Source organism: Uranotaenia lowii, chromosome 1 (assembly GCF_029784155.1).
Source record: "Uranotaenia lowii strain MFRU-FL chromosome 1, ASM2978415v1, whole genome shotgun sequence".
In the NCBI taxonomy this organism is placed as follows: Eukaryota; Metazoa; Arthropoda; class Insecta; order Diptera; family Culicidae; genus Uranotaenia; species Uranotaenia lowii.
Window position 1 is genome coordinate 182,441,388 of NC_073691.1, and position 24,676 is coordinate 182,466,063.

The window sequence follows — 24,676 nt, forward strand, 5'->3', positions numbered from 1 at the left end:
TTTTTTTTGAGCAAATTTTAAGGAAATAATCATGAAAAGTTTTTTGAATACCTGAATAAAAACTGCTGATTAATTATGACGAAAATTTTTTTTTTCAAGTTTTTTTTTACTTGATTTTTTGTTAAGAAATTCCTAAGTTTTGAGAAAATTTGCCTGGATATTTTTGGTCTACAATTTTGGAATCAAATGCCCGGATTTTGCCAGGTTCTTAGATAAAATATCTCGGATTTATCTGGCTCGGGTACGTGCTAAAAGCGAATAAAAGCAAATTTTTAGAAAACACGCTTTTAATTTGTTATGTTTGGTAATTTTCCATACATTAAAAAAATGCTGTTTTCAATGCAGAATTCAAATAATATTCTGAAAATCTGAAAAATCAAGAAATATAGTTCGAAATATAAGAATCGATTAACATTATTAAATCAAAATCGATCATTTTCACACTTATAATACCCTTTTAGCTCTGAGGGCCTCATATAAATTTAAATGAATTTTGAGTTAAGACTTACAACAACATCAAGTCAAAAGCTAATGGCTTTTTAACTATCTAAATTTTCATTTTTTCAATAAATTTTCTGAAAATTAGCTCAGGGGGGCGTTGAGTTCAAAAATTTTGCAAAAGGGGGCGGTGAGTGAAAAAAGTTTGAAAACCACTGGTCTAAAGCCATGCCGGGTGTCAACAAAATGCAGAGCCGTACAGGAAACTGCGTTGGGGGGGAATTTATATGAAGATCTTATGACCCTCGTTTTTTTTACTCGTGTTGAAGAATGAATTTATGTTTTTTTTTTCATTTCTACATACTCATACATAATTTAGATTCAATTTCAGATGCAGAATTCAGATTCAGTTTTCAAATTCAGGATACAGGTTTAGGAATCAGAATTCAGGATTCAAAATTCAGAATTCAAAATTCAGATTCAGAACTCATATTCAGATTCAGAATTTAGATTCAGAATTCAGATTCAGAATTCAGATTAAGAATTCAGATTCAGAATTCAGATTCAGAATTCAGATTCAGAATTCAGATTCAGAATTCAGATTCAAAATTCAGATTCAGAATTCAGATTCAGAATTCAGATTCAGAATTCAGATTCAGAATTCAGATTCAGAATTCAGATTCAGAATTCAGATTCAGAATTCAGATTCAGAATTCAGATTCAGAATTCAGATTCAGAATTCAGATTCAGAATTCAGATTCAGAATTCAGATTCAGAATTCAGATTCAGAATTCAGATTCAGAATTCAGATTCAGAATTCAGATTCAGAATTCAGATTCAGAATTCAGATTCAGAATTCAGATTCAGAATTCAGATTCAGAATTCAGATTCAGAATTCAGATTCAGAATTCAGATTCAGAATTCAGATTCAGAATTCAGATTCAGAATTCAGATTCAGAATTCAGATTCAGAATTCAGATTCAGAATTCAGATTCAGAATTCAGATTCAGAATTCAGATTCAGAATTCAGATTCAGATTCAGAATTCAGATTCAGAATTCAGATTCAGAATTCAGATTCAGAATTCAGATTCAGAATTCAGATTCAGAATTCAGATTCAGAATTCAGATTCAGAATTCAGATTCAGAATTCAGAATCAGAATTCAGATTCAGAATTCAGATTCAGAATTCAGATTCAGAATTCAGAATCAGAATTCAGATTCAGAATTCAGATTCAGAATTTTTGTAAATTTATTTTCGGCATATCGGTGAAAAATTTAGATTCATGGAGAAAGAATATCAGAATTAAAAATTGATGAAGCTGGATGTTGCGAGGTAAAGTATGGTGTACGTTAATAAATTTTCCTTGCAAAAATGTTCTTTCGCTCTTTTCATCATCCGTAAAATTTCTCCTCACTTTATCAATTTTCAATTCTGGAATTGTTTCTCCAAGAATACCAATTTGCACAGTTTTTGATAAATTTGCGATGACTTAAAGATCATTACGCATGAAAACACGATTTTGTTTTGTGAAAACTTTTTTTCACAATTTTTCTGAAATTAAGTTTGCTGCATACTTTTAGGGGTAAAACCATACTATTAAAAGTTGTAAAATCCGAAATCATAAAAAAAAATTTGGATGAAAGAAATTTCAATGTTGAAAACCGTGTGATGCAAAACAATCAAAATGAGATTTACAAGATTAAGAATTCAGATTCAGAATTCAGATTCAGAATTCAGATTCAGAATTCAGATTCAGAATTCAGATTCAGAATTCAGATTCAGAATTCAGATTCAGAATTCAGATTCAGAATTCAGATTCAGAATTCAGATTCAGAATTCAGATTCAGAATTCAGATTCAGAATTCAGATCCAGAATTCAGATTCAGAATTCATATTCAGAATTCAGATTCAGAATTCAGATTCAGAATTCCGATTCAGAATTCAGATTCAGAATTCAGATTCAGAATTCAGATTCAGAATTCAGATTCAGAATTCAGATTCAGAATTCAGATTCAGAATTCAGATTCAGAATTCAGATTCAGAATTCAGATTCAGAATTCAGATTCAGAATTTAGATTCAGAATTCAGATTCAGAATTCAGATTCAGAATTCAGATTCAGAATTCAGATTCAGAATTCAGATTCAGAATTCAGATTCAGAATTCAGATTCAGAATTAAGATTCAGAATTCAGATTCAGAATTCAGAATTCAGATTCAGAATTCAGATTCAGAATTCAGATTCAGAACTCAGATTCAGAATTCAGATTCAGAATTCAGATTCAGAATTCAGATTCAGAATTCAGATTCAGAATTCAGATTCAGAATACAGAATTAGAATTCAAATTCAGAGTTCAGATTCAGAATTCAGATTGAGAATTCAGATTTAGAATTCTCATTAAGAATTTGGATTAAAGATCAACCTGGAATTTGAAATTGGAACTTATATTCAAATATTAGACTAAGTGTTGTAACTCAAAATTCAAACTTTAGAATCAGAATAAGATTTCAGATTTAGTTTACAGAATGAGATTAATCATTTAATAGTCATATTACTTTCCCCTCCTTTTGTGGGAATTTTTCCTCTATGCATGGTTGAGCTCTAAAAAAGGTATCATGCTAGGGCACGCGTCACGGCTATCCATCAATATTGTAGTTGGTTTTACTTATTCAGTAAAAAAAAAGCATAAAAAAACAGTAAGATTCGAACCGTGACCAGCAACGTGAAAGTTCTGGTTGCTACCACGGCACCATTTCAGCGTGTTATAAATCTTGGAAATTCTACTGTTTAAATACCATTCTTTCCATACATAAAATGAGCTCCTTACATACCAGTTCGCTTTTCCCCAAAAAAACGTATCAGGCATCATTTTTGCCTTTCTAACAGAAAGGTTTGGTTATCGGTCGATTTGAGAGATCATTAATTATGGGTCTTAGACATACCTTTATAGGTACCTATCGACTCAGCTCGACGAGTTCTGTTGATGTCCGTGGATTTGTATGTGCCATTTTAAAAATGTCTAGAACGTTTTTGCGAAACTGGGCTGCACAATTAAAATGATTTTAGTCTCAAAAGAATGCATTTTTTTTTCTACACAACCCTTTCAAAAACGGGAAAAAAACAAAATAGTTGAAACCGTTTTCTTTACCAAATACATATCATACTTATTATGGCATAAAAAAAAGTTGCTAGTGGCGCCTCGAAGCAGCAGCACCAGCAATCATTTATAAATTGAAGATAATCAAAATAAAAAAATAATATTTTTATTAACTCGAGAATTGAACCAAAACCCTTCAGATCCCAAGTTGCAAGCGCTATCCAATAAACCATCGGCACGCTTGATTGAAAGCGGCTCAAACTCAAATAGGTAAAAGGCATTACTAAGACGCACCGTGGTCTGGGCAGTTTCTCAGTCTGCTGGGGCAAATACGGCAACAGTGTTTATATCTTACACTTCTTGCTTTTCAATGCAGCAAATGGCGGATGGGCGTTTCCTTCAGAGTCCGCCATGCCTATAGACATTATAATTTCATTTATGAAATTATAGTGTCTAAAGCCATGCCGGGTGTCAACAAAATGCAGAGCCGTACAGGAAACTGCGTTGGGGGGGAATTTATATGAAGATCTTATGACCCTCGTTTTTTTTACTCGTGTTGAAGAATGAATTTATGTTTTTTTTTTCATTTCTACATACTCATACATAATTTAGATTCAATTTCAGATGCAGAATTCAGATTCAGTTTTCAAATTCAGGATACAGGTTTAGGAATCAGAATTCAGGATTCAAAATTCAGAATTCAAAATTCAGATTCAGAACTCATATTCAGATTCAGAATTTAGATTCAGAATTCAGATTCAGAATTCAGATTAAGAATTCAGATTCAGAATTCAGATTCAGAATTCAGATTCAGAATTCAGATTCAGAATTCAGATTCAGAATTCAGATTCAGAATTCAGATTCAGAATTCAGATTCAGAATTCAGATTCAGAATTCAGATTCAGAATTCAGATTCAGAATTCAGATTCAGAATTCAGATTCAGAATTCAGATTCAGAATTCAGATTCAGAATTCAGATTCAGAATTCAGATTCAGAATTCAGATTCAGAATTCAGATTCAGAATTCAGATTCAGAATTCAGATTCAGAATTCAGATTCAGAATTCAGATTCAGAATTCAGATTCAGAATTCAGATTCAGAATTCAGATTCAGAATTCAGATTCAGAATTCAGATTCAGATTCAGAATTCAGATTCAGAATTCAGATTCAGAATTCAGATTCAGAATTCAGATTCAGAATTCAGATTCAGAATTCAGATTCAGAATTCAGATTCAGAATTCAGATTCAGAATTCAGATTCAGAATTCAGATTCAGAATTCAGAATCAGAATTCAGATTCAGAATTCAGATTCAGAATTCAGATTCAGAATTCAGAATCAGAATTCAGATTCAGAATTCAGATTCAGAATTTTTGTAAATTTATTTTCGGCATATCGGTGAAAAATTTAGATTCATGGAGAAAGAATATCAGAATTAAAAATTGATGAAGCTGGATGTTGCGAGGTAAAGTATGGTGTACGTTAATAAATTTTCCTTGCAAAAATGTTCTTTCGCTCTTTTCATCATCCGTAAAATTTCTCCTCACTTTATCAATTTTCAATTCTGGAATTGTTTCTCCAAGAATACCAATTTGCACAGTTTTTGATAAATTTGCGATGACTTAAAGATCATTACGCATGAAAACACGATTTTGTTTTGTGAAAACTTTTTTTCACAATTTTTCTGAAATTAAGTTTGCTGCATACTTTTAGGGGTAAAACCATACTATTAAAAGTTGTAAAATCCGAAATCATAAAAAAAAATTTGGATGAAAGAAATTTCAATGTTGAAAACCGTGTGATGCAAAACAATCAAAATGAGATTTACAAGATTAAGAATTCAGATTCAGAATTCAGATTCAGAATTCAGATTCAGAATTCAGATTCAGAATTCAGATTCAGAATTCAGATTCAGAATTCAGATTCAGAATTCAGATTCAGAATTCAGATTCAGAATTCAGATTCAGAATTCAGATTCAGAATTCAGATTCAGAATTCAGATTCAGAATTCAGATTCAGAATTCAGATTCAGAATTCAGATTCAGAATTCAGATCCAGAATTCAGATTCAGAATTCATATTCAGAATTCAGATTCAGAATTCAGATTCAGAATTCCGATTCAGAATTCAGATTCAGAATTCAGATTCAGAATTCAGATTCAGAATTCAGATTCAGAATTCAGATTCAGAATTCAGATTCAGAATTCAGATTCAGAATTCAGATTCAGAATTCAGATTCAGAATTCAGATTCAGAATTCAGATTCAGAATTCAGATTCAGAATTCAGATTCAGAATTTAGATTCAGAATTCAGATTCAGAATTCAGATTCAGAATTCAGATTCAGAATTCAGATTCAGAATTCAGATTCAGAATTCAGATTCAGAATTAAGATTCAGAATTCAGATTCAGAATTCAGAATTCAGATTCAGAATTCAGATTCAGAATTCAGATTCAGAACTCAGATTCAGAATTCAGATTCAGAATTCAGATTCAGAATTCAGATTCAGAATTCAGATTCAGAATTCAGATTCAGAATACAGATTTAGAATTCAAATTCAGAGTTCAGATTCAGAATTCAGATTGAGAATTCAGATTTAGAATTCTGATTAAGAATTTGGATTAAAGATCAACCTGGAATTTGAAATTGGAACTTATATTCAAATATTAGACTAAGTGTTGTAACTCAAAATTCAAACTTTAGAATCAGAATAAGATTTCAGATTTAGTTTACAGAATGAGATTAATCATTTAATAGTCATATTACTTTCCCCTCCTTTTGTGGGAATTTTTCCTCTATGCATGGTTGAGCTCTAAAAAAGGTATCATGCTAGGGCACGCGTCACGGCTATCCATCAATATTGTAGTTGGTTTTACTTATTCAGTAAAAAAAAAGCATAAAAAACAGTAAGATTCGAACCGTGACCAGCAACGTGAAAGTTCTGGTTGCTACCACGGCACCATTTCAGCGTGTTATAAATCTTGGAAATTCTACTGTTTAAATACCATTCTTTCCATACATAAAATGAGCTCCTTACATACCAGTTCGCTTTTCCCCAAAAAAACGTATCAGGCATCATTTTTTTATATTGAGATTGGAATTTTTCGTGTTTGAATATCTGAAATCATACTTATATGATTCAGAGGGAAGGAATCTATCATGTATATTCTATATTATTTTATATATTTCCAAATATAATTTAAACTCTGTTAGAAAGGCTCCAATCCACTGTTAAGTGTATTAAATCGGGTTTTTCCATTCGGGATTCAGAGTTTTGGCAACAGATTTCGTTTTATTGGTTGAGTGAATTCGGAATTCTTAGTTAACTCTAGTTTAAGCTAGCTTGATTATCCAATTTAACCCGAACTTGCCCAGATATTTGATACAAAATTTGGGAAAAGTCCGATCCAGCCCGGATGCCAGGATTTCATTGAAAATAGCCCGGATTTTTCCCGGTTTTATATCCTTTTTTGAACAAATTTTAAACAAAAAATTCGTTATGAGTGCTTACAACAACTTTAAATTTTTAATTTATTTAATTTTATTTCAATTTAATCCAAAAACGTTTTTTTTTAGCAAGTTTTATCAAAATAATCATGAACAGTTTATATGATTTAAATCTGTTGATGTGTTTCGATGAAAAAAAATTTGTTTCAAGCTCTTTTTTTCGTAAATTTTTGTTGGAAAATTACTTGGTTTTGATATCAAATGCCCGGAATTGCCCGGCCCGTATACATTCGGGAAAGATTCTGGAAACCATACTACAGTTTAAGGTTGCCAACAAATTTTCACCACATATCCGGGCCGGACAAATCCGGAAAATTTTATATAAACACCTGGCAACATCCAGATACTTGATTTCGGAACTGACGACTAAAAGTCCGGGCAATATCCAGGCAAATTTGGTCAAAACCCAAGAACTACTCAACAAAAACCATGAAAAAAAAATTTTTTTTCCATCAAAACTTATCAGCAGATTATAAATTAATTTTTCAGCTTCCGAAAAATCTGTTATGACAATTTTTATTAAATTATCTCGAAACATTTTGTTGTGAGCGCATAAAAAAATTACGACACAATTTGTTGTTTGGTTTGGCAAATAAAATGAATAAATCCGGGAATTTTTCAATGATGTGTATATTAAATATCCGGAAAAAACGGGCAATCTGGCAACCATACTCTAGCTTAAGTATTGCAGATTGTCCAGATTTATTCTGGCCTGCCTGGGTTTTTAAAGAAAACTTTTAGACAAATCCGGTACGGCCCGCATGTTCGGACTTTGTCCAGTTTAATTCACATTATGGGAAAAATTAAATAAAAATATTAAATTTAATTTTGATTTTTGTGTACAAAATTTTTCTTTTACTAAGCTTCTTCAAAATAAACATTTTTTTTTGGAATGCCTTTTACACGATTTGAACGCTGCTGATGTGTTTTGACAAAAAAAAATTTATCTTCAAATATTTTTTTCTTGTTTATCTCTTTGAATTTCTCTCTCATTATTATTTGGGATTGATGCCTGTAATGCGCTCAGATTTGTCCGGTCTTTAGAATGGTAAATTTGAAAATTTCAGCCTGATTTTTGCTAGGTTGTTAAAAAAATGCCTGGAGTTGCCCGGCCCGGCTACGTGCGAAAATAATTCTGGGATGCTGACTCTAGCTTAAAACTGAATTGTTTATATCGTGTTATGGATCAATATTTCAGGAACTACAAATATTAGAGATAACTTTTCAATACCTTAAAATATAAGGTCTAGTTCTCAGAAGCATAACATGTAAATTAATTCGCAAAATCGTTTAGTGACTTTTAATTTCTTTGGAAACTCACGTTATTTAAAATATTTTTCGGTTTCAGTATGCTTGAAGTTTTCGTAGGAAGATCGCCAAATCATTATTCGGCATTACCTCAAATCATTGGCACAGTTTCAGCTACATTCAAAGAAAAGGTTGCGAAATTTGATTGCCATTCGGCGCTAACTCTATACAAAATGATTTTGAAAATTCTAATTTATTAGGATTTTTTTTAAATTTTTAATAAATTAGTTACCAAGAGTTCTGACAGTATTTGGGAAAAAAGGATTTTTTTTTATTTAAAAATATGGTGGAGAATCGTGAGCCACCAGCTCCAAGTTGACCAAATAACATGCAAAGCTTATGAGTTGACCCAAAACTGTAATTTCATAATTCATTTCGTTATTTTAAAGCAATTTCAGATGATGAAATAAGTCGTGGACTTGTTCCGAAAACCTAGCTCGCGTACGTTTTGGAAAATTTCTCATATAAAATCTATGTTCGTCTACATCGCACTGAATAAAATTGACAGTATATATTTCATACCTCCTCATTTGTCATAAGAAAACTTTACATCTCACATTATGTGACCCATGATTTCCCACAAGAGATGATTTGCATTTGATTTATTGGTTATTCATGGAAAAATCATTTTTCATGTGAAAGAGCAAGACGAAATAGAAATAATAAGCGTATGAGCATATATTTTTGTTATGATCTAAAGTTTTTCATCGATGAAATTTTCGGGTGCTTATTCATTCATGTTAGTAGTTAGAAAGTTTTTTTGAGCTAGTTTGATAAAAGAAGCAGTTTCGTACATAAGTCAACAACAAATAGAAATATATGCTTATGAAAAATGACGGCGATGATAGTTGAATTGAGATTTTTATCTCAACAAACAGATGAGATATTTAGAGGGGTCTACGTTACCCCCTCCCCCCAATGTAATAAAAATAAGACAAAATAATGACAAAACTGTGGCAAAAATATGAATTAAAAACAATGACCAAAATTTGACTTTCAAATGAATATAAAAAATTTGAAAGAACTATGACAAAAATATGACAAACGAAATAGTGAAAAATTACAGAACTTGGAATAATATACAACAAGTTCAGTAAAAAAATGACAAAAATATGAAAAATTTAAAAAAAAATGTGACAAACGTGATAAAAAGAGACAAAATTTTAACCAAAATTTAACAATTATATTTTAAAACTCTGATAGAGCTAGAGTTTGGACAAATAAAATTTACAATAAGGCCGGACCAAATTTCAAATCTTTCTTTTGTCACTCGGAGTTGGAGCATCGCGAGGGGGGACAAAAAAAAAAATAATGTGAAAAACAAGTAAATTTGAATAAGTTGCACGAAATCTTGTATGCAACAAAAATGTATACTAAATCATTGCACAAAACCTACAAATAGAGTATTTTTTATCGACAAATTGAATATATTCAAGAATATAAAAGGTGAAATAACTCTTATCTTCCCAAATTTAGTTTATGGGTCTTGAAATCTTTTGGATACTTGATTTTCGATTTTTTTTTTCGAAATTTACATAATATTCTTCAAACTTTATTTATTTCCCCCTTCGGGTTTTTTTGAAAATTTCGAAGGAGGGGGGGGGGGGTTGACAAAAGAAAAAAAAATGATATTGGTTCCAGCCTAATGACATAATTATATCAAAATTCAAAATAAAATATTGAGAAATGTGATAAAACTATGAAATAATAATGACTAAGGTGGTAATAATATGGGAAAAATTTGTCATTAAATTAAAAATATGTGATAAATGTGCTAGAATATGACAAAGTTCTGACAAAATTGAAACAAAAATGTGACAAAATAATGACAAAAAACTAACAAAATTATGAAGATTGAGTTCAAAAATTTGACAAAAATATGTCGAAAATGAAATAAAATGACAATAAATACGACAAAAAATTACAAAAATTTAACAAAATATTACAAAAATCCGAAAAAAAGAAAAAAAAATTAGAAAAATATTGCGAATGTGATAAACATATAACGAAATAATGACAAAATATGACAAAATTAAGATATCTCAGTTGGCAAGTTAGTTGCCTCCTGAGCCAATGTCCGTGAGTTCGAATCCAAGAGTAAACATCGAACACAGTCATAACGAATAATTTTACAATAAATATCCGCCAATTGCTTCGTTGATAGAAGTCATGAATGACATGAAGATGTTATAACGACTATATTCGAAACAAAAATAAGACGAAACTATGAAAAAATTTTGACAATAAAATGAAAAAAAGTCTTACAGAACTATGACAAAAATTCAGTCGTATGAAAAAGTTACAAAATTATGACAAAAATTGATAAAACAATGACAAAAATCTGACAGAACTAGAACAAAGCTTTGTCAATTTTTTGTTATTCTATTGTGTTTTGTAATGGTTTTGTCACATTTTTGTCATATTTTTATCATATTTTTGTCATATTTCTGTAATATTTTTGTCATAGTATTTTCAGATTTCTGTCATTTTATCGCCAAATTGCCACATTTAAATCTTTACTTAAAAAAAAAATTTACCAACAAAAACTCTGCACCGATAACAAAAAGATCATCAGTGGAAAATATTTGAAAAATCTGTAGTTTTTTTTTTTATTTTGTTCGACTGTTGATGATTAGTTAGTTACATAAAAAGTGTTGTAAAATCCTGAAGATACTATCAACTGTGTTATTTTTACTAATGATTTTCACATGAAAGTCAATTCTGTATTTTTCTTTATGAAATGTTCTATCGATATGGTTTCTATTTCCTATTTCAAAACGCTTTTTGTGGTCTATTTGGTTGGTATGATTGGCCTGTACTAATCTTAAACAAATTCTTAAAATCTGTCTTCTGTGCGGCTCGAATCTGTACAGAAAAATAATGAAAATCTCTGTACTGACTTGCACTTTATATCGAAAAAACACCATTTAACTATCGTCTGAACCGAAGATTACCATCGGTTTGAGAGGTTCAACTGGTTTATTACAGAATCGTTTTGTGATCTTATCATTTAACTATGTACAAATTAATTATAATTATTTTGTTTTTAATCAGGTCAAGACCAATTTCCAAAAATCAGGACAATTCGAGAGTTTATGAAAAGGCCGCCTCTCGAAAATCAGGACAAATCCTGAAAAATCAGGAAATTTTGACACCCCTGGTTCGAAGAACAGCGTCTGTTCTCGTGAACGTATCAAGAAAAAACTGTGCTGTTCAGGAGAAACTCTCAGGTTTATCCTCGACACAATGCGCAATAGTCTGGAGAAGGGAATTCTCTTCATCAGCGGTTGTGAATGCTGATTGCAGTGCGATTAAAAATGCACTCTTTTCACTGGAAAATCTGAACCGAGAAGTTTTGCCATCCATGGTTTTTTAAGTTGTCATAATTTTTATAACATTTGTCTTATTTTTCATAATGTTTTCAAATTTTTGTCAAATTTTCATAAAATTCAGGGTCAGGGGTCGGCCAAAGGGGTCGTCCATATCAATTTTTTTAATTTTTTAACTATATTGGCGTTATTATGCATTGGATTGAGATGAAAATTGGCAGACGGGGATTAAGGAACGGGCAATCGATTCCAGTTATCAAATTTTGTAGGAGGGGTCGGCAAAAGGGGTCGTCCATATCAACTGTTCAATGTTTTTGCGATATTGGCGTTATTATAGATTTGTTTTTAATAAAAATTAGCATAAGAGTATTTTGAGGAACGATCAATCTATTCCAGGTTTCAAATTCAGGGTCAAAGGTCGGCCAAAGGGGTCGGCCAAAGGGGTCGTCCATATTAACACTGTTTTTGCGATATTAATGCTTAAATACATTGGATTAAGATTGGATAGTTCCGTTATTATGCATCCGAAAAAGACAAAAAATCGTACACGGATGTTGTTTTCGACGGTCAATCAATTTCGTATTTTAATTTCCGTTTGCTAGACAAGCAAATAGGTCGCTGGCAAATTCTGTTTAGTACTTTGAGCAATTTTTTGGTCCCAATTACCAACCAAATACAAAATCATCAGCTTTAATGTTAAATGCTATACGGAGTTCGTACGGGATCTGCAAGTTAACAAATATTTTTTTCACGAGTGATTGATTTTTGCAAAACACCGAAGGTTTTTTCAGTGTTGAACCGCTTCGCAATTCGCGTGTACTGTGGTCGGCCTTCAAAAACGAACATGCGAAATTCATCCGTGACTGAACATTTCGCTTCACAGTTCGCGTCACGCTCACTGTGTTTGTAGTCTTACTCTTGGGCTCGAGCTCATTGACAACGGCTTAGGAAGCAACTGCTTTGAAAACTGAACTTTATTACAAGCCCCGTGATCAATACTGATTCACATATTTTATCCTATGTACTTATTTCAGCCAAAACTGTTTAGCATCTCATCTGATCTATATGACTGGTAGATACTGTAAATGTTCGTTGTGATAGCGATTGCTAACATCCATGACCTTGAAGAATGGGCACTCAAAATGAGTGCTATTGCCGTGGGAAGCCATGCATTTTTTTTAAAAGAAATTGATGTTCTCATTAAATGCGGAGTCTTCGTTAATTGACTACCTTTGAATAATTGTGGAAAACGTCTCATCGATTCAAAAGTAGATAATTGAGAGACGTCGATTTGGGTACCATTTTCAATATAATTTATTTATGACTGATAAAAAAATTAATGAATATGGTAGAATGATTATTTCAAAGGTCAATAATTTAAAAATATCTTTGAGGGTTCATAATTTTTTTTGTGGAGTTAAAATAAATATTTCACTTTTTATCTGAAAGACAATCGTGCATATGAAGGTGACAACTGCATGCAAAACAGAAAAAGACAAACTCAAACGGAAAGGAATACGAATCATGCGAGGTTTTGGGGAACGGTCGAATGTAGTAGATGCAGGAACCATGTAAAAAACAACACACTCCGGGAACGATGCAGGGCTAATAGAGTGAGGTCAACACAAACGGATAGACACAGGCACAGGCACAGGAGGGGAAGACAGACACAGGCAACATCTCAGGGAAGGACTCGGGTGTGAGTACTCACATTGGTAGCTTGAACCGGACTATCTCGCTGATTCTGATTCGAGTCCAGATACAAAAGGGGACCCTTGCAGGGCTGATGGTTTCCGTTGGGTTCTTCACCCTCCGGGGGCGTTGTCGTTGTCTGCGAAGTTATGGGCAGCGGTGGTTGATAGTTGTTGTTCACAATGTTCAAGGCACTTGCCGAAGCGTTCAGCAAACCGGTGAACACTTCGGCAGCATCCAGCTCATTGTAGTTGTGATCGTTGCTGCTGAGTCGTCTGTTTTGCTTGAGTCGCTCGACGCCAGTCTTGTAGTTCTCCAGATAGTCCGTTTTGGTGGACGGAACCTGACCGAAAATGCGTTTGGCACCACCGCTACCATTTGCTAGTCGATGGAAGTTATGTACATTGGTGACGTATTGATTGGCTTGTTGCTGGTGGTTGCGGTGATGCTTCGGTCGGATCGAAACCCCAATGTCAGATTTGGTTCCGCGAACGGATCGGGCTTGCTCTAGCCCAGATTGCGTTGGAGGTTGGAAGGCGGCACTTCTGAACCCAGTACCATCGTAATAGTAATGATATGGTGAGGTGGATGAGAGGGTAGCAGACGAATCTAGATAACCGTATGAGTTCAACCCAAAACCAGTGCTACTGGAACTGATGCCATTCCGGACGGCCTGATGGCCGATTCCGGTGCCACAGTTCCGGGTTAGACTAAATGTGTAATGATTGTTCTGAAAGTGTGTGTTACTGTTATTGATTAGGCGATTGTTTGGTCCTCCGGCGCTATGAACGCCGGGAATGATCGGACCCGGGAAAGGCTTCTGCTGTCTTCCGGGGCACAGCGGAGGCTTCCGGATAGCGTTACTGTTGCTATTTTGGTTGTTGATGTTGTTGTTGCTGTTGATACTATTACTAGTATTAGCGTTACTCACTGGATGATGATGAGTTTTCATGTTGTTAGACGACGAGGATTTGGTATGCGCTGAGTTCACCGAGGCTCCCGATGATTTGTTGGTACCGTACTTGGCGCTATCGCTGGATCTATATACGAAAGAAATCGAAACAATATCAAATAGATTTCAACAAACAAATAAGAAGAAAAAACTACCTTTCCGAGGAATATGCATAGTCCTGGTCCGCTCCCAAGCCGGAATCGGTGTGTTCGTGGCTAACTCGGATCCCGGTGTTATCCAACGGACTCAAGCTGGAACTTGTTGGCGAGATAAAATCGCCCATACTCATGCTCGACATCATCCTGGAATTTTTGCAAATGTGAATATAAGCAGGACTAAATTTGACTAAAGTTCTTTAATTTTAGAAATATTTAGAAATGTTTGCTGATGTGTTAGTTCATAATTGAACATCACTAATGGGCTATGAAGAAGCACCCATCGTTGATACGTGTACGACACAATCGTGGGGCTAGAATAGAACAAGCCGAGTAAAAGTGTTGAGGTTCTATAACAAACGCTCTTAGTAAAAGTCACATTATTACGGTTTTCACATTTGGTGACGTCGGATAACCATTGGAGTGTATAAAAGGTAAGATTTACGAAAAATCTTCATAAAAATTATGAAATCAAAAATTTTCATAAAAAGAAATCCGAAACGTTTTCGAACACAAACAAAATGGAATCTTGATTAGATTCGAACAATGCTGTTGGTACATAGCACGACATAGAACGGATTAAGACCGAAACTAGGCAATGAGCCGTTAGGTGAAAAGAGACCGCGTCGGGTCCAGAGGCCAAAATGAAAGCCGGGTAGATAGGCTGTGGGTAAATAGGGTTGATAGGCAATCTTGGATCTGAAAAGCTGTCTGAAAGTATATTGTTTTCCTACCACAATTCAAATTCAGGTCGATATCAAACAACATCATCCAAGATGAGGGGCAAAAGTATAAACGGAATTTTTTTCGTTGCCAGGAGCTTATGACGAAGAAGTTTAGGGAAACGAAACTGACCCATACAATCGCTATAGAGAAACTAGATGAATATTTTTCTTTCAAGCTGATTTCGAAAAAAAAATCTTATCGAAATTTTAAACCAACGGAGAAAGAATCAGTGGGAAAGTTTTTATGAAGTTCACTCGAGACAGCTTAGAAATGCAATTTCAAATTACCAAAGAAAAGAGTAGGAACATTGATGTCGTCGAAAAGATGATTTTGTTTTAACCGCCTAAACTCAAGAAACTTTTACTGAAGAACTCCTTAACGCTGGATGAACCAACTCGAATGGTCAGTTCATACGAAGCAGTTAAGTATCAGCAGATGAACACTGCTTCATCTAGTACAGAGTGTTCAACTTCTAGTTATTGGACAGATAACGATTCCGCAAATGATGAGTCATACCGATGCAAGCAAAAGAACCATTATGAGAATGACCCTCAGTGTCCTGCAAGAGATGAGAAATGTAGGAAATATAAAGAGATGCCGTACGATCCAGTGTACATCATATTATCCTCAGAAGCGGAACACTTTACGGGTAGAGAGGCTCTTGATGCCGGGGGAGCCTCTCGAGTCGGAGTAGGATGTCGTTACCGTCGGGAAACATCCGAGTCATAGCGTTCAAAGTCCCGAACGTGTACCGTGACAGGCGCGCCAGGACAAGCTACTCTCGATCTGGCACAAAACGGGCAGGAAAATCCGCGGGCCAAAAATCCTAGGGTTGCCAACCAAGGAGGATAAAGAAAACCGGACAACGGTTGGAGTAGACTGACCCCATCGACGGGGGCTGTCGAGTAGAGTGCGTCCGACCCCACGGTTTGAAGCTACAAAGATAAGGCACCACCTCCTGCGTAGCGGATGTCATGGATGCGCCGCGTTCGTGCGTAGGATGCTCCACCTTCGGGGAGTATTCGAGTTGGGCGGTTTCCAACGACGGAAGCTGCTGGGATAAGACTATACCTTCTTCGCAGTGGAAATCGTTGGGAAAGGGTTATTCCACGATCGGAAAATACCCACGGGAGAGTGGCTCTCGCCCTAAGATAAGCAGCTCTCGATCTGGCACACGACGGGCAAGGTGGCGAACCTCGAATCCTGGAGATTAGAGGTCGGGCTTCGAGTCGGTAGAGGAGAGGTCAGGCCTTGAACCTCCAGGCGGAGAGGTTTGTGTGGTCAACCCCGATTCTTTAACGATAGAGGGTCGGGTCTCGAGTCGTAAGAGGAGATGTCGGTTCTCAAGTCGTTAGAGGAGAGTTCAAGTGTCGAGTCGTAAGGATGAGAGGTTTTGCTGAAAGTGGTCTCGTTAATGAGTATTGCCTTGGAGCGCACTACCGCGAATAGACCTCCCACTATTGAAGCATAGTGTACTAAACAGTTCGAGGTGGGAACCAGGTCTGCGACCCCAGGTGGAATCTAGAAGGTAGGGGATATACACGGAGTATATCATGAGTCTTCCCATTGTACCCATGGACCCAGAGTAGCAAACTGGGGAACCACCAGGTTTGCCGTGCCTCGGAATACAATCCGTAAACCGGGATTTACCACCTGTGGTTACCAACTAAAAAAAAGAAGCGGAACGTAGACAGCACAGCAGAATGGCGAACAAAGAAACCGAAGTCTCATGATGTCATACGACGTGTTCAGGACAACGAAGAGCAGGAGCCGCAAACACCTAATTTCATCCTATAGCATCGGGAATGGTGATGAATTTCTATGGGTGAAAGTAGAAGGAGTTATGATCCAAATTTTGATCGGTTCGGGAACTGCCAAGAATGTTCTTGATGACAGAACTTGGGCTAGCACGCAATCTCACGGAGTCGAAGATGAAAATTTTCGCAAGAAAACAGATCAAATTGACAGTAGGTTTGTATCTAAAGTTCATTTGTGGTTTTATCTGGGAAACAAGTATATTTCTATGAAATTTTAGATGGAATGTTTGAGGCAGTTTTTCCCGTTGAGAACGCTGAAAAATGAGTTTAAAGACAGGATTGTTTTCATGTAGTTCAAGGAGGATCACAACCATCACTAGGACGATTGACTGCTACAAAGCTTGGAGTGTTGTCTATTGGTTACCTAGCAAGCAGGCAAGGATGAACCAAATTGTAGACGAGAAGAGAGTTTTTCCGAAAATTAAAGATCTAAAACTCAGAATTCCCACCGATGGAACGATAACTCCTGTGGTACAACACGCTAGACGTCCACCTATCGCCCATCTTACACGCATTGAAGACAAATTGTTAACACTCCTCGCTAAGGATATATTTGAACCGATAACCAAAGAAAGGTTGCCGAAATAAATTCTGTGTTTTTGACCAAACAAATTCTCGAATTCTGGGATTTGAACCAAAAATTCTGTGACGCTTTTTTTATGAAGTTCATTGAAAAATTATGCCAAACATCAACTAATTTGAATCTACTTACAGTTTTAATAGAAAAAATCAATTTGCATTGACTTGGTTTTATATTTTCATGAATCAAAGAGAGAAACAAATAGTCGAAAGTGACAAAAAAAATTATAATTTTGGAAATCTATATAAAATTTAGAAAATCTTTGAATTCTGTGAAAATTTTAAAAATACTGTGATCTGTGACCAAGGACTATAAAAATCGCTCACTCATCGAAACGCACATGAGAATGCTTCGCCGCCGGCTCGCTATTCGTTTGTGCTCAATACAATCACGAATAGCAACACAAACGATTCTACGATGGCAGTTTCTTTGTTGCTCGTTTTACAAAATATTCATGAGCGAGTCTGAGCAACGGGATCACGAGAGACTCGTATTTGCTTCGTGAAAATTTAGATACCAAGCTTACTGTTTGTTTAGAGGAGTAAGTACGTCAGTTCAAAAGAAAAAGAAAAAGGAATCTTTCGGCTCCGTACCAGCCTTGCCAGATCTACGGATTTCTCCGTAGTTCTACGGATTTTGAGCATTTCTACGGAGCTACGGATCGATGCTCGAGATCTACGGATTTTCACCATTTCCTACGGATTTTCTACGGATTATCGGAAAAATTCAAGGAATTCTGCGGATAAATGAAAATTCTACCTGACGACCAAAAAAAAAAAAAGGTCATCAAGTTTTATTTGGTCGAAATCAGTACATTTTTCGATTTTCGTAAAATCTACGGACTTGAGCAGTTTTCAATCTGGCAACGCTGCTCCGTACCGTACCATCCGGGCACCGATCGTTTGAAGATTAGCTTGCCCTACACAAGTGTACACTGTTGCTGTTGATGTTATTGATGTTCCCTCAAGCTTGTAGCTTCAAAAAGTGACGCACATTCTTCCGTAGGAAGAAATAATAACACCACTAGCATGAAGGAAATGTATTCTTTTGGCTCGGCATATTTGCCTGAAAAGAATAATAACATCACTAACATGGATTGACTCTACCGACCGTATGCACACTGTTCTTCTTTTTTTCAATTCCTGTTGGCCAACGCTGTTGAAAGCCAACACGGTTTGGCGTCAGTATTGTTGCTGTTAGTGTTTTTTTAAGCTCAAGCTTCGCAAAGGGACGAAGATTTTTCCACGGGAAGAAATAATATCATTACTAACACGGCTCATGAGCGGGTTGGTAAAAATTTTCACGAACCAGCTCGCTGCTACGCAATCGTCGGGTTGATGCTCAACTTTGTGTGCGAAGAGGGAAGCAAAATAAAAAGGAATCAGGAACCTTGTTCGTGTTTTCGTTTTGGTCGGGATTGATTCGTGAGAACAGGAGATTCTCGCTCACACCTCATTCGCGTTCCACGACATTCTTATGAGCAAAAATCGGAGCGATGCAGGTTCCGTCGCTCGTATGAATGAGTTTTTCAATCCTTGTCTGTGACACAGATTCTGTGACGAAATTTTGCTCAAAATTCTGGGATAATACAGATTTTTCTTTGATTTCGGCAACCTTGAACCGGAGTAAGCGAAAGGGGTGTCGCCCCTAGTAACAATCCTAGAAGATAACGGGGATCTTCTTCTATGTGTAGACATGAGACGCCACGTGATGCCGACTACAGAAGTTTTCCCGCCTAGACTCAAGGCTGCGAAATTTCTCAGCTAACTTGATATTAAAGAATCCCAAGATTGCTAAGACATAACAACGTTCATCACACATAAGGGTCTGTAGGCAGCGATTGCTTCTTCGCTTATAAAAGTGAGGATACCGAAATATCTCTGCAAATTAGTGGAAAGCTATTTCCAGCACCGAAAGCTACTATACATGACGAGTGAAGGATTTCAGGAAATGGATGTTACAGTTGGAGTACAGCAAGGGTCGATACTGGGCCCGGTTCTGTGGAATATTACGTATGATGAGGTACTAACATTGAGCCTGCCAGAGGGAGTAAAGTTGATTGGTTTCGCGGACGACGTCGAGCTTCTAGCGACGGGTTACTCAACAGAAATCGTCCAGCTAAGAGCTTCAGAGGTTGTAGAAGCGGTAGAGAGCTGGATGCACTCCAAAAGTTTGCAGTTGGCTCACCACAAAACGAGATGGTTCTGATATCAAACCTGATTTCACCGCAAACAGGCAGGATTACAGTTGGATCAAGCACTATCGAATCAAAGCGTGAGCTTAAATATTTGTGTGTGATGATTGACGACCGGCTCAGCTTTAAAAACCACGTTGAGTATGTATGCAAGAAAGCGGCAACAGCAACGGCCGCACTCACGAGGATAATGGCGAACAACTCGGGGATTCAAAGTAGTCAGCGCATGATAATTTCGAGTGTAGTTTCGTCAATTCTTCGGTATGAAGGGGCGACCTGGAAATCTGGTCTTAACATCCAGTGCAACCAGCAGTAACTGAACAGTGTACAGAGGCGAATGAACTTGCGGGTCATCAGTGCGTATGGCACCGTTTCGTCGGAGGCTGCATGCGTTGTAGCGGGAGTCATGCCCATCTCGGTTTTGTTGGTGGAGGACTCCAATTGCTACGTAAATAGAGGCACGCAAAACGTGAGAACACGAGTCAGAGATAGCTCCATGGCCAACTGGCAGCAGCTGTGGGTTAGCTCAGAAAAAGGAAGGTGGACCCATTGTTTGATCCCAACCATCAAGGAGTGGATGGAGAGAAAGCATTGCGAAGTGGATTTCTACATGATGCATCTCCTGATTGGTCATGGATGCTTCATGAAGTATCACCACAGGTTCGGACATGCGGCCTCGCCGGTCTGCCTAACATGCGGTGACGTGTACGTGACACTCGAACACGTGGTATTCTATTGTCCAAGATTTGAAGAGGAACGTGCCAACATATTCGCTGCCTTCGGACCAGAAATGACAGCGGACAGCATGTTGCAGAAGATGTGTGATGACATCTACACAGGACAGGCAGTCAGTGATGGGCTCGCCCGGATAATGACTGCTTTGCAAATGAGTTGGAGACTGACGCAAATTGCGATTGACGTAGGATAACGTAGGTTAACTTTACTAAGCTTAAAGAGTCCGAAGCTATGAAATGAACTACGCAAAACAATCAGCGTAGCCGATGAGACCACAACGTAAAGATAATTTTGGGCGGTCAGGATGGTATTTAATTTAAATATGAACTTCTTGGCGAGTCTTGCATAAGTAGCGCATATGCGTGAATTAGACACCCCCAGCCGAAGTATTGCCTTACGTACCGATTTGGGAAATTGTCTGAGGCCCCAGGTGGAGTTTAAGGCTTTTGTATATACGGATGAATAAATAAATAATATACGGATGAATATATAACGAGTTGACCCATTGTTCCCATGTAGACACAGCACTCGACCTGCATTGGGAACAATTCGTAAAATTCCTTCTTCGAATTTATCACCTAGGTAACCAAAAAAAAGGGTCTGTACAGGTTCAAGAGGCTGATGTTTGGCGTGAACTGCGCGCCCGAAATGTTTCAGGAGATATTGGAACAGATTCTGACCGGTTGTGAGAATACAATCAGCTATGTTCAGAATAACTGCCAGAGACACGGTTACGCGTCTGGACAGAATTTTTACTCGACTTGGATACCCATGTATGATAACACTTGACAATGCGCGGCAATTTGTTGGCAAAGAACTGGAACGGTACTGTGGCACCAAAGGAATTTCATTGAACTGTTCGACACTGTATTGACCACAAGAGACCGGTTTAGAGGAGCGACAAAACCGATCTCTTCTATAGATTTGCAAGACTACCTCGTTATGGAACAGGAAAGAGAAAAGCCGTAAAGTCTATCATTGAGGCGGGCTATACTGTTCTTATGCAAACCTGAACCCGGGCAATAAGCTTACTACAACATTCAGTCCAACAAAGTTCAAGGTTGTGAATCCTTCTGGAGCTAGGCTTACAATCGAGAATCAAGACAACGGAAAAGTTTTCGACCGCAACGTTGTTCACGTTGCACTCAAGACCAGGATGTGACATCTCAAGCGATGGTGACATCAGATTCAGATGAGGAGAAAAAAATGGGTTTTAAATGTTTTGACTAGGAAGATCAACGTAAAGATGTTTCTGCAGCGAAGGAGCGACGTGTTCGGTGGGTTCCAGAGAAGCTTAAAAATTTTGCACTGTAAGTGTGTTTTGAAAAATTATAGAAAAAGGAAGATGTGGTAGTTCATCGTTAATAAGTGCACTATACAACCGTGGGGCTGAAGTAGAATAAGCCGAGTAAAAGTGTTGAGGTTCTCTAATAAATGCTCTTAATAAACGTTTAAATAGTTAGTTACTACGGTTTTCACTGATTATCACAGCTGAAACTGATTAAAATATCTCTAATATTACATCAATCTTGAATCAATTTGTGTACCGGTAGGTACAATAAAAAGTATGTTTAAGACCAACACGCCTCAGAACGTTGAAGAACTCGTTCATGTCAAAATAAATGTTTTAAAGATCTGAAAGATGCTGCAACCTCAATGTTGAAGTGCTATCGTTTATCTATCCTAATCTATGCTTCGAAACCCTATCAACGTTACAGTACCTTATCAATCCCTGGTTCCGATCGTAGTCCCTGGAGGAGCTGATGGTGCTAGCCGACCGTATGGATCCGTTGACGGCACTCATATTATCGGTAACGCTCTCCTTCGGATACTCTCGTATCCGGTCGATCCGCTGGGGACCGTGGTGACTAGTTTTGTGAACCTTCAGCGCACTGGCCTTCTTGGTGGCGTGATGGTTCGTTTCTACAACCGTGTAGGGAATTTCCTTCAGCTGGTCCTCGGTCATGCCGGTGGTATCGACCAGGTCGAACTGCAGGTGTTTGGTTAACTCGCTGGACCAAATCTTCTCCGACGGTGATCGATGCTTCCGATGTCGTCGACTGCGGTGATGATGCGTTATGCCCGAGTCCGGAGTAGACCCTTTGAGCACCTGACTACTCTTGATGACTGCCGCCTTCGGGACGCTATCGATCTGTTTGCGCTGTACTTCTAGCCACTGCTCTTCGGAGTCGATCAGCTCTAACGATTCGGTCGAGCGTCGATGGCTAGAGTAGCTTCGGTCTCGACTCTCGGTATCGGAACGGTTCCGTCGATTCTTGGAACGATGCCGTCGGTGTTTCCGATGCGAGTTGTGGGAGCGCCCCGATCGGCCGGAACCTCGGGACATTTCGCTCTCGTTGTCGGAAACACGACGGCTTCGATGCCTTCGACGTCTTCCACCCGATCGCGATTCGTTGGACGAATGGCTTTCGACCGAGCTGGAGCGCATTCGGTTCGGGTGAACCGGAGCACTCATCCGGGTCGATGCCGATCGCACTGACTTCGGACTGGAATTGATACCGAACAAACCCCGCTGTTGGGATCGCATCCAGGGGGCGCTTCGGGTACTCCTCGGGGAGTCCGGAGCCGGTGGATGCGATTTGCTATTGGTGAGGGCAGCCGGTATGCTGCAAGTAGAACGGTAAGGGCTATCAAAGCTGAACCCTCTGAAGGTTGTGGTGAAATACAAACCAAAGAACAACCCAACCGGAAAAGAAAGAGATAGATAATCACACAAAATCACCAAAAGTGTACATGGAAACGAATAAAATTGAAAAAAGTAAAACTTCCACCGAGTCTCCCGCTACTTACGTTTGGGCTGGCTGAGGTATCGATACGGATTTGATCTCCTGCTGGATGTATTTGGGCGTTTCAAAGACACGTTCGTCCGAAGGTTGCTCGTCTATAATTCGCCGAGGCTGCCGCCGGGACGGAGTTCTGGTGAACGCAGGTGGCGCTCGTGGAGCATTAAGGGCATCCTTAACCTGTTGACGTTCGGTGCGGCCACTGTTTGAAAAAAAAAGGAGTTATGTAAAGGGTTAGTATTATTTTAAACAAAAGTTGGTCTTTGGTGCAAACTTTCACCAATCTTTTTGGGTGCGTTCATATCAGTAACAAGCCTACCTGTACCTAAATTTCGAGCTCAACGACGTCAGACTAGCGGTGGCACCGGCACTGGCTTGCATCGGCGCTGTCCGGACCAATCGGAAGAACGAGTGATGCTCCACGCAGCACTTCCACAGATGCTTGCAGGCACTCTTCTTTGGTGTCTCGAAACCGTAGGTGCTGATTTCGTTCTGGGGAAGTTCCAAGAGGATATTAGCTGACCATTATTGTTAAAGGGAATAACAACTTTACAACTCACATTTTTATCGCACACCCTCAGCATAAAGTAGCGGCCCTTGAAGTAGACCTTCGCTATCCGGGGCCAGTAATAGTGGGCGACCGTAGTTTTGTTCCGCAGTACTACGATTCCTCCCGGAGTCAACCCAAGGAAGTATTCGACACTGTCCTCGCCCTGGAATTCATTTTTAATAAAAGTTAATAGATATCTAAAAAACATGAAAAAAAAAAATTCACCAAAACTGGATGCAGATCAACGCCGTACATGTCGTGCCACTTGACCTTATCCAGATAGTTGAACTCGGCCTGCGACGGGACCATTCCCTTCAGCTGGATGTGCAGCTCGTGGATGCGGCTTTCGATTTCCTTGGTTTGATTGTTCAGCAGCCGAAATTCGGACACATATCCCGGCGGATGCTTCCGGGCATCGTAGTCTCCCAGCTCGGCTGAGCGAATGGTTTTTTTTGCATTCAAAATATGAAAAAAAAAAAAAAAGAAAAAAAGGGGAAAGGATGAGTTTTCGGCTCGGATGGCGTCGTCGGTCTGGGGAAAATTTATGACCGGTCTCACTGATTTCCTCACCTTGCACTACGTAGGCGCCAAGTTCGGCGGCCAGCTCGAAGGATACCGGAAGCCGACCCTGCAGAATGTCCTGCTTGACTTGCAGGTACAGTTGGTACCTAGGCGAAAATAACATGACTGTAAATCTCACTGGAAAATGTGCAACCTTTTGCGGGCTTTATTTGAAAAAAAAAAAAAAACTCCATTTGGGCTCTGATTTAGGCAGGTAGCTCAATTGTAAGAGGCG

The 24,676-nt window shown here is 37.8% G+C and overlaps 1 protein-coding gene across 6 annotated transcripts in view; it reads right to left on the reverse strand.

Annotated features, from left to right (window-relative positions):
• The window catches only part of LOC129739415 (band 4.1-like protein 4), a 461,000-nt gene that overhangs the window by 24,655 nt on the left and 411,669 nt on the right, over positions 1–24,676 (reverse strand). For 4 of the 6 annotated variants that reach the window (XM_055730882.1, XM_055730875.1, XM_055730900.1 and 1 more), the window contains 8 exons: positions 24,451–24,548; positions 24,106–24,314; positions 23,891–24,043; positions 23,650–23,822; positions 23,338–23,532; positions 22,248–23,192; positions 14,475–14,621; positions 13,387–14,407 (listed from right to left, as the gene is read on the reverse strand). In XM_055730882.1, the coding sequence (XP_055586857.1) occupies positions 13,387–14,407; positions 14,475–14,621; positions 22,248–23,192; positions 23,338–23,532; positions 23,650–23,822; positions 23,891–24,043; positions 24,106–24,314; positions 24,451–24,548 (2,941 nt within the window). The remainder of the gene's footprint in view (positions 1–13,386; positions 14,408–14,474; positions 14,622–22,247; positions 23,193–23,337; positions 23,533–23,649; positions 23,823–23,890; positions 24,044–24,105; positions 24,315–24,450; positions 24,549–24,676) is intronic. The other 2 variants (XM_055730889.1, XM_055730895.1) reach the window with 2 other exon arrangements.